Source organism: Anomaloglossus baeobatrachus, chromosome 8 (assembly GCF_048569485.1).
Source record: "Anomaloglossus baeobatrachus isolate aAnoBae1 chromosome 8, aAnoBae1.hap1, whole genome shotgun sequence".
Lineage (NCBI taxonomy): Eukaryota > Metazoa > Chordata > Amphibia > Anura > Aromobatidae > Anomaloglossus > Anomaloglossus baeobatrachus.
Genome location: NC_134360.1, coordinates 165,640,344 through 165,651,098, shown reverse-complemented (window position 1 = coordinate 165,651,098; position 10,755 = coordinate 165,640,344). Strand labels below are relative to the sequence as shown.

The following is a 10,755-nucleotide window of genomic DNA, read 5'->3' as shown; positions in this document are numbered from 1 at the left end:
ATAAACACGTTTTAGAACCATATTATGTCTTCTGGGGGGTTTCTTCTCACGGGGGCTCGACCACCCCCTTACATACCTCCCCTCTTTGACCTTAGCCGTCCCGGCAAGGTCCAGACCTGGAAGAAATCACAAAACAAAAACGTACACAGATGCAATATATATACAGTTTTCAAAACATTTCAGCAAGTCCTGGATTTTCTGCCCGGATTCCTTCCTGGGAGATCCTGGTCTTTATTAGGAAAATACAAAGGAAAATGTCCAAATGTCCCAGACATTAATATTTAACACCGTTCCACAAATACTTGAACACTCTCAGGGAGAGTCCATACAAAGTTCAATATCACCCTCTTCTCAGGCACAGTCTTTCTTTACCATTTCCAACTGTAGATCACAGGGAGCCCAAGTCACATGTGAGTCCTCTCCCTGGGCAAATTTTCTTAAACGTTACAAACTGTTTAACACACAACTGTCCTGCAGCACCTGTTTAAGTGCTCAGTCCAACCTAGGGGTCGGTCCCTTTAACATGGACCGACACAAACAGGGTTCAGCAGTAAGGATCTCACCTCAAGTTGATGTGGTGTTCCTCCTCCGGAAGAGCTTCATTTTGCAGCGCACGCCACGTGGTCTTCTGGGGAGGGCATCTCCCCTCTTTGGGCGGAACACATCTTCTCGCCTGGACGACTGGCTCCGCTCACGGTAAGTCAATATTTTCCTCTTTTCGGCGCCATGACTTCCCGCCATTGTTGTTTCCATGAAGCCGGCCGCCACAGTACAGGGCTCCTCAAATACCACATAGTCTCTTGAGCACATTCTTACTATCAGGGTCGCCAAGCTCAGTCCTCCTGACTAGAGATGAGCGAACTGGCCGTGGTTCGGCTCGAGTTCGGTTCGTCGAACGGAGGTGTCGTTCGAGTTCAGTTCGGCGAACGTTCGACGAACCGAACTCGAACCAATAGGATATAATGGGAGGCAATCACAAACACATAAAAAAGCATTATAAATGTACACATACAGTTAATAAACATTGCCATAACACTTAGTGGTCCCCGCGATCCCTCCTGCACGCTGACTCCTGCCGCAATTCCATCCGATGATCGCTGAATCCTCCCGGTGACCAGCACTGCCAGCAGTGATGCAGGACCTATCGTGACGTCAAAATAGCCATGTGACCAGTCACGTGGCTATTATCTCATTGGCCACAGACTGGTCACATGACTATGACGCGTCATGTAGGACCTGTCATTGCACTCTCCGGTACACGGTGCACATTTGTGTATCACCGTGTACCGGCGACATGCTCTAGCACACGGTCGACTCCCCACTCCGTTAGGGACCGGCTGACACAGCCGGTCATTAACGGAGATCACCGTTGCCATAGCAACGCAGTTAGCGGTGACGTCACCGCTAACCGCGGCTCCGGGAATCACATGATTGGAGCCCTGTTGCTATTGTAACGCGTCTGTCACCGCCAGCAGCACTGATCTCTCACGGAGTAAAGGCTGCACGCTGCTTCCCGTGCAGCCTTCACGGAGTGAAGGCTGCACGGGAAGCAGCGTCTTGCAGCAGTGATGGAGCAGAGCTGCATTTGTTGAACGAGAAAGACAGAAGACCATGGATCGTGGAGGGCTGACATGGGGTAATAAACATGGAGTCTCTAATGTGTCTGTGTATTTATTTCTATTAAAGTATTTTTTCTCTGTGTGGTGTTTTTTTTTAACCCTTTATTGGAGATTCTTAATGGCCGGGTCAAACGTGCCTGACATTAAGAATCTCTGGCTTAATACTGGCTAGTAAAACAAAGCCAGTATTAACTCATGATTACCCAACAAGCCACCCGGCTCCAGGGCTGTTGGAAGAGATGGATACAGCGCCAGATGATGGCGCTTCTATGAGAGCGCCATTTTCTGGGGCGGCTGCGGACTGCAATTCGCAGCAGAGGCGCCCAGAAACCTCGGGCTAACCTGTGCTGTGGATTCCAATCCCCAGCTACCTAGTTGTACCTGGCTGGACACAAAAATGGGGCGAAGCCCACGTCATTAGTTTTTTAATTATTTCATGAAATAAGTGAAATAATTAAAAAAAACGAGCTTCCCTATATTTTTGGTTCCCAGCCGGGTACAAATAGGCAACTGGGGGTTGGAGGCAGTCCGTGGCTGCCTGCTGTACCTGGCTAGCATACAAAAATATGGCGAAGCCCACGTCATTATTATGGTGGGCAAAAAACTTCTGCATACAGTCCTGGATGGAGTATGCTGAGCCTTGTAGTTCTGCAGCTGCTGTCTGCTCTTCTCCATACAGACAGCAGCTGCAGAACTACAAGGTTCAGCATACTCCATCCAGGACTGTATGCAGAAGTTTTTTGCCCCCTGAAAAAATTATGTGGGCTTCGCCATATTTTTGTATGCTAGCCAGGTACAGCAGGCAGGTACGGCTGCCCCCAACCCCCAGTTGCCTATTTGTACCCGGCTGGGAACCAAAAATAAAGAGAAGCCCTTTTTTTATTATTTCATGAATTTCATGAAATAATTAGAAAACAAATGACGTAGGCTTCGCCCCATTTTTGTGTCCAGCCAGGTACAACTAGGCAGCTGGGGATTGGAATCCGCAGCACAGGTTGGCCTGAGCTTTCTGAGCCCCACTGCTGCGAATTGCAGTCTGCAGCCGTCTCAGAAAATGGCACTTTCATAGAAGCGCCATCTTCTGCCGCTGTATCCAACTCTTCCAGCACCTGCCTGCTATACCTGGCTAGCATACAAAAATATGGCGAAGCTCACGTCCTTTTTTTGTAGTATTTTGGCAAAAAAAATAAAAAATGCTTCCCTGGATTTTCCATTGCCAGTGAAGGTAATACCAAGCAGTGGGGGTTAGCAGCCAGTAGCTGCTTGGATTACCCTTAGCTAGGAATACAAAAAATGCAACGGGAGCCCATATATATTTTTTTTAATTATTTATTTAAATAACTAAAAACAAAATGGGCTTCCCTGTATTTTGATTGCTGGACATCACAGTGCTGTAAAAATAAATCTTTAAAAAAAATGACGTAGCGCTCCGCGGTATTTTTGATTCTCAGCGCAGATAAAGCAGACAGCTATGGGTTGCCACCCCCATCTGCCTGTCGCTACCTTGGTTGGCAATCAAAATACAGGGAAGCCCATTAATTTTTTCTATTTAAAAAATAGTTAAAAAAAATGAAGTTGGGTCCCCCCATTTTTGATAGCCAGCTAGGGTAAAGCAGACGGCTGTAGCCTGAAAACCACAGCTGGCAGCTTTACCGTGGTTGGGGATCCAATGTGGAGGTCCCCCCAGGCTCTTTTTTTATAATTATTTTATAAATATTAATAATTACACAAATTGGATCACCAGCCAAGGTAAATCGGACAGCTGTGGTCTGGTATTCTCAGGGTGGGAAGGTCCATAGTTATTGGGCCTTCACAGCCTAAAAATAGCAGGCCGCAGGCACCCCAGACGTGGCGCATCCACTAGATGCGCCAATCCTGGCGCTTCACCCCAGTTCATCCCGTGCCCTGGTGCAGTGGCAAACGGGGTAATAAATCGGGTTGATACTAGCTGTAAAGTCACCTGAGATCAAACCCAGCAGTTTGTGATGTCATGGCGTCTATTAGATACCCAACATCATAAACTGTCAGTACTAACAAAAAAAAAATCGACAAAAGAAATTTATTGGAAAAAACAGTCCCCAAAACATTTCCTCTTTCACCAATTTATTGTAAGAAAAAAAATAAAGGGGTCCCACGACGACTCTGGACCGTCTAGAATATGGGGGGAGACACTCAGGGAACGTATCCCCCATTTTCTAGGAGTGCAGACCCTTCATGTGAGAAGTGTAAGTGCAATGAATCTGCACTCACTCTCCCCGGGTCCACAGCAGCAGAGTCCATGTCGTAATGGTTGCTACCAAAGCTGCAATGCCCTGCTCATGAGGTAAGGGCATGCCTAATCAAGAGAACTATTCTACATTTCCAAATATTGGTATTTGCTGATATTATTGCTATTCCACCTACTGTATATTGGGGATAGGATCTTGGAGATGGAATACCCCTTTAAGTCCAGTTATCCAGCTGAATGAATACTTAACAACAGAGCTCGCTATTTAGATGTGTTTTCTTGTGGCGTATAACGGACTCTCATGTTTGGTAGTCGTTCAGCAGGGAAACTATAAAAGCAAATCCCTCCATTTGGAAATGTAGTATATAGCTCTCCTGATAAATTATGTTCCTTACCTCATGAGCAGGGCATTGCAGTAATAATAATAATTTATTCATTTATATAGCGTTATTAATTCCATAGCACTGTATGTCTTTGGAGTGTGGGAGAAAACCGGAGTACCTGAAGGAAACCCACGCAAACACGGGGAGAACATACAAACTCCTTGCAGATGGTGTCCTTGGTGAGAATTAAACCCAGGACCTCAGCGCTGCAAGACTGCAGTGCTAACCACTGAGCCACCGTGCCGCCCATTTAGCTTACAGATGCATAACCACCACTCACTGTGTCTGAACACAGGAAGCTGAGCTGACAGCCGCTCTGTGCATGCGGCAGCGTCTATTGTGAAGGAGAGAGCCGTGGGGGGATCAACGCTGCACAGGTACCGTGGGACACCGGGGAACACCGGTGGGGTTATAGGGGGTGACCTGGCAGGGCCTGGGGAGGAGTTTTCTGTCGCATGTGTCATGGCACATGCGACATAAATCAGAGGAGTAGGGTGAATGCGGCCGGCGCGCTGCTGTGCGCGCGGCCATCTTGGATTTATGGGAGGGCATCAGGGGGGGCACTTTGGCGACACCGGGGGACCGGGGAGGAGATTTATCATGTTTGTTCATGCCAGATGGGAGATAAATAATTTTTTACCGGCGCTGTCATTTACTGTAACGTGATCATCTGTATACGGTGTATACCTGTGATCACGTGAGCGGGGACCGGAAAAACTGTTCTGAATCATGATCTCCAGGGTCTCAGCTAGCCCTGAAACCCCGGAGATTTTCTGACGCTGGGGGGCGTTATTCACTTATTTCTGCCTGCTGTTTATAAACGGCAGACCAGAATAAGGCCTCTTCTCCACTAGCGTTTTTTTTCTCCAAATTCCATCGCATTGAGAATCGGATTGCAATCTTGCAAATGGTTTCTAATGATGCTGTCTCCATTTCCCTGTTTTTCTCAGACGATACACGGGCTCTCCTTGAAATTGCAGCATGCTGCGATTTGATGCGATTCTCAGCTCTCTCACCCCCATGCAAGTCAGAATCCGGGTGGCATGCGCATGTCACACGGATCCTGACACTTGCATACTGCGTCAGACTGGCTACCGGAGGAATCTCCTGTAAAACCAGTCCTGGCCGCGGTTACATGCACTGACTCCAGAGCTGTCACCTGAGCTCCAGAGTGCAGCCTGAACAGTGAGCACCGAGTGATGGATTCCCCGGCGATTGCTGTTCAGGTCAGCATAGCTGCAGACAGATCAGGCAGAACGCTGGAGCTCAGGTTACAGCTCTGGAGCTGAGTGCAGGTACCCCCGGCCAGGACTGGTTTTACAGGAGATTTCTCCCGTAGCCAGCCCTACACTGCTTACCTAAAAACTCACATAGCACTCGCATGACGCTCACATGTCATACGGATGCTATGTGAGGAAAAAAACACACACTGTACGCATATCACACGCAGATCACACGCAGGCCTCTTCTCCATTAGCGTTAAAAAAATCGCAGCGAGTATGGGATGCATATGTGAGTCGAGCGTTATGAGATGCATGTGCGTATCTTCTGCTTGTTGTTAGCGCTAGAGCTTCAGGATCAAATTTCTCTCTTCAGTTTGTGATGCGATTTGTTTGCAATTGTGTTCCTTGTGTCCATGTGTCTCGCTACATGTCCTATGCGATTTATATGCGTTTGTGTTGCGATCTGTTGTGTTTCCAACATATCTTTCTCATCTTTAATGCGTTTGCTTTGCCAAAGTCACTTATCTTTCCTGAGTGGTAATGTATTACATCTGTTGTTGGCCTTTAAACTAACATATAAAGGGGTAATGGGCCACACTTGTCTGCATTGTTGTTTCTTGATTTGAGTGATCGCAAGCTGACATCCTTCAGCTCACTTTTAGCGCAATGTCTCAGGAGGCCGGTTTGATGTCGCGTCTCAGTCAAACTGAGCAAGTTCTATTTTTGTGGCTCATTTCATGATGCTTTGGTGAACCATATCCTAACGATTATAGGCCAACCAGGCGACATAGGTTTTGTTTGCACCCTTTGATTTCCAAAAGACATGTCAAAGGTCATTTTTCTCGTCTGTATGCGGATCTCCGGCAACATTCAGAAAAATTCTATAAATATACCAGGATGTCCATATCCACTTACGATATTCTTTTGGCTGAGCTTCGTCCTAATATTACCTTTCAAAAGACAAGATTCCGTAAATGTGTTTCTGCTGAGGAAAGACTACTTGTGACCATACGATATGTTTTTTTAAAAAAATTTTTAAATGATTTTATCATTTTTCGGTTTTGTTTGTTAAAATTGTTTTACTTTTCTTTTTAAGCTAAATTTCGTATAAAATTAAATATGATTGTGAGGTAAATCCTGGGATATGAAGAGGAATTATGACTAGAAGTCATAATTGCTCTCATCACTCCCTGGCAGTGCCCCCCTCCCTCCTTGTTCCCAAATGTCCAGCATCTGTGGAGGTGTCACATCCCACTTACACCTCCAACAGCCATCTCCTCTGATATGGAGATGAGATGATGTGCGGACAATGGACACAGGATGGCTCCCTGCCGTCACCCTGTAACAAGAGTTGTATCTCATTAGCAAGGCTTGGAAGTAGCCAGACAGAACGACTCCAGTAAAAAATGGTTCATATCTCGCAAGCCATATCTCCGATAAATATGGCAACCATAAAAATGGTGTTTGCGCAGGCGGACGATGCTGGCACACCTTTTTTATGGAAGGGGGAGCTTGGGAAATACCCCAGGCGTGATATCAGCCATATGGGAACTCGTAGACAGGTCATGAGTCCCCTCGTTCTGTAGCTAAATTCATAACTGTCACAATGAGAGCATTGGCGTCTGCCTACGACGCTCCCAGGCAAAGTTATGGCCAATATCCCCTTTGCTGGATAATTCTGATCCATGCAGGGGGAGTGGCAGTGCTTCCCTGTGAGGTCACTAAGGTAGGAGGGGACCTGGATCTGCCCAGGTTGATAACCCTACTTCGGCCATTTTCCAGTGTTCTTCTGCTCGGGGGCCTGGTTGGGACAGACCTGTGAGAGAGTTCCTGGAAACCTGGTCTACAGCGCCCCCCTGTGGCCAGACGCACAAGGTAACTGATTGAATTGCATACCTGTTGTAAACCATGCTTTATCTGTAACTGTACTCTGACATATGTATATTCTGTAGATTCCCTATTGTATATATTGTAGTTTCTAGTGTGCTTTAGGCGATTAAATTATATAATTAATCTTGGGCTGTTCTGTTATCTCGATCTTGAATCCCACGTCCGTGTGTTCGGCTAATAGTTACCGTAAATCGGTTGGTGGCAGCGAGTTGTGCCAAGGATTATTGTGGGGAGGCCAGTGAGATTCGGGGAGAGTTTATATATTCCGCCCGCGGAGGTCGGGGGAATATATACCCTTCTCTCGCCGGGGGCCCTTCAATAATCGGCATCAGTAGTATAGCGGCCTCCTTGCCTATGGTCGGGCAATTCCATAATTGGCCTGACTATAAGAGGGGCGCTAGAGAGCGCGTCACGTGCTCTGTCTGTCGGTCGGGAGGTATAAAGGAGGGGGACGCCCCCTTGCTACCCCCCGATTGTGACGTACTGGTAGCCAGCGCGGGGGATTTCTGAGTGACCCCCCGGTGGTTTGTGACATATTGGTGGCAAGCGGTGGGATCGAGATAATAGTGTGTGTGAGTGTGAGACCCATACTCCCAGACACTAAAGACTGCCTGCAGCAGCTGTGGCTGCTGGGGTCTTCAGACTAGCTCAACACTAGAGTGTCAGAGTGCAGATACTGTAAGGTGTGTGGAGGCATCAGGTGTCAGTTCTGTGTCAGTGACCAAAAGTCTGCAAGAATGGCTGAGAGCACCAGGAGCAAAGCCAAAGGAATGGCCGATGCTCAGGCCAGAGACGATGAGGAGGTTGTCCACGAGTCCTCCAGGAGCTCGACGCCAGAAAACAGCTCTGCAGAGGACATTGCACAACCGGGCACTGCTGGACAAGATGAGGAGCAGCTCGCCCAAGGGTCCTCAACGAGCCAGACGCCAGCCCTCCGCTCTGCAATGGACAGTGAAGCACCAGGCTCCGCAGCGGGCCGCAGATCACCACGTGCCATTCCACCGAGCCTGGGAGGCTCGGATAGCCTTCTTCAAATGGCTATGGCCCTACGCCAGGCTGGAGACCGGGAGGGCTACAAGGAACTCATGGCCGAGCGTGAGCGGCAAGCAGCGCGTGAAGAGCGCCAGGCAGAGCGTAACTACCAGCTGCAGCTAGCTCAGCTCCGGCCCTCATCAGCCACCCGTGACCTTCCAGACACCAAACTTCCAAAGGTCCGTGTTGAGGACTTCCCAGTGCTGGAGAAGGATGGAGACTTGGACTCTTTCTTGACTGCTTTTGAACGGACTTGCTTGCAGCATCATCTGAACAAGGACCAGTGGGCCAAATACCTGACCCCCCGTTTAAGGGGTAAGGCCCTGGATATCCTTGGGGACTTGCCTGCTGAGGCGGATCAGGGCTACGACACCATCAAGCGGGCCCTGATCCAACAGTACAACCTCACCCCGGAGTCCTACCGCAAGAAGTTCCGGACGCTGCAGAAGGGACCAAAGGACTCCTGGGCTGACCACCGGCGGGCACTTGCCCGAGCTGCCGACCACTGGACCCAAGGCCTGCAGCTTTCCACCGGACCGGAGATCCTGGACTTGTTCATCACGGAGCAACTCTTGTGGAACTGCCCTGAGGATCTCCGCCAGTTCATCCGAGACCAGAAGCCAAAGGGGTCCACGGCTACAGCTGCCCTTGCCGATGACTACACCAACAACCGGGCCCCTGAGGCCAGGAGAGCGGCCACCAGCAGCACCTGGAGAGGGGGTAAGATGAATTCTGCGACTGCCCCACCTGCCCCTAGACTGCAGGGGGTGTCCCCCTCAACTCCCCTCTCCAGGCCCGTGGCAGAACCAAGACGGTGCCACCAGTGCAACCTACCTGGACACTTCAAGGCCATGTGCCCTCAGCGTCCCAAGGCCCCGGCTCCGTCCCCGTCCCAAGGGCCGCCCAAGGTGTATTGTGTGGGTGGGGGTGGTGGTAGGTCCCTGGACAGCTTCCAACCTGTCACCGTCGGCCGGTCTGTGACCATAGGACTGCGAGACAGCGCCTCGGAGGTGACTCTGGTGCGGCCTGAGATGGTGTCCCCCCAAGACTTGATCCCTGGAAAAACCCTCGCTGTCTCCGGGATTGGAGGCATTGACCCGGCGCTGCCTGTTGCTGACATTTATGTGGACTGGGGCGCAGGGCGAGGGGTGAGGGAGGTGGGGGTAACTGATCGGATCCCTGCAAACGTGCTACTTGGGACAGATTTGGGGCAAATAACCTCCCAGTTTGGCCCCGCCCCAAAGGCTGAACCTTCAGCCCGTACTGACATGACTCCTAACAATGTTAATGTGTTATCTATGAATGATGTAAGGGAGGAGGGAGTGAACTCTGATATTTCTGCTTGCATAGACACCATAGACACACACTCAGCTGCAGCTGTGACAGGGGAGGGGGTCAGAGAAAGGTGTGACAATGCCTCTACAAGTAATCAGCCTGTGAGCTGGGATCTGTTGCCCTCTGCAGGGATAAGCAGAGAGCAGGGTGCTGCAGGGGGAGGACCAGTGTGTGGGGTGGGGGCTACCACAGCAAATGTGGGGTCCCCAGAGATTTCACAGCGGGGTTCTGTTGCTGCAGGGGGGGAACAGGCAGGTGAGATTGGGGCCGGTCCAGGAGCGGAAGTGCTCCCAGGTAAGATCTCGGTGCAGGGTTCCCCCACAACCGGGGTGTCAGGAAGCCAGGTAGGTCTGCCTGAACCGGCGACTTGGTCAGGAACGGAGGAGGAGCAGGCACGACCCACGGTCGCAGCGGCTGTGGCCGCTGTCACCCGCAGTGGGAGTGCTGGAAGCCAAGGGGCCTCCCGGAGGTCCGATAGCTCTTCCCCTTCTGACCAAGTGGCAGCCGAGTCAGGTGGAGGCCAGGACACAGGTCCCGGGGTACTGACCGAAGATGTGACAGTCTCGTCGATTCTGGCCACATCTGGTCAGGGGTTTCAGGCAGCGTTAGAAGCTGACGACAGCCTGAAAGCTCTAAAGGAGCAGGCGGCACAGCCTCCCTCGGACTCGGACCCGGAGCGAGTGGTCTGGGACCAAGGACGGCTGTACCGGGCCACGGTCCAGCAGGGTTCACCGGAGGCGTGGCCCAGGGACCGACAGTTGGTGGTACCCTATCCGTTCCGGACGGAGTTGTTGCGGATCGCACATGAGATTCCGATGGCCGGACACCTAGGGATCGCTAAGACCAAGGCCAGGTTAAACCAGCATTTCTACTGGCCAAAAATGGGGGCCGATGTGGCTGCCTACTGCCGTTCGTGTGAAACCTGTCAGAGAGTGGGGAAGGCGGGGCCACGCCCCAAAGCCCCACTGGTATCTCTGCCCATCATCGATGAGCCTTTCAGGAGGGTGGCTGTGGATCTGGTCGGCCCGCTGGCCATCCCCAGCAGC

At 50.6% G+C, this 10,755-nt stretch overlaps 1 protein-coding gene across 1 annotated transcript in view; it reads left to right on the top strand.

The window, feature by feature from the left end:
- Positions 1–523: 523 nt before the first annotated feature.
- Positions 524–10,755, top strand: part of LOC142250060 (uncharacterized) — a 169,287-nt gene continuing 159,055 nt past the window's right edge. The window contains exons 1-2 of the mRNA XM_075322121.1: positions 524–696; positions 6,226–6,461. Of these exons, the coding sequence (XP_075178236.1) occupies positions 524–696; positions 6,226–6,461 (409 nt within the window). The remainder of the gene's footprint in view (positions 697–6,225; positions 6,462–10,755) is intronic.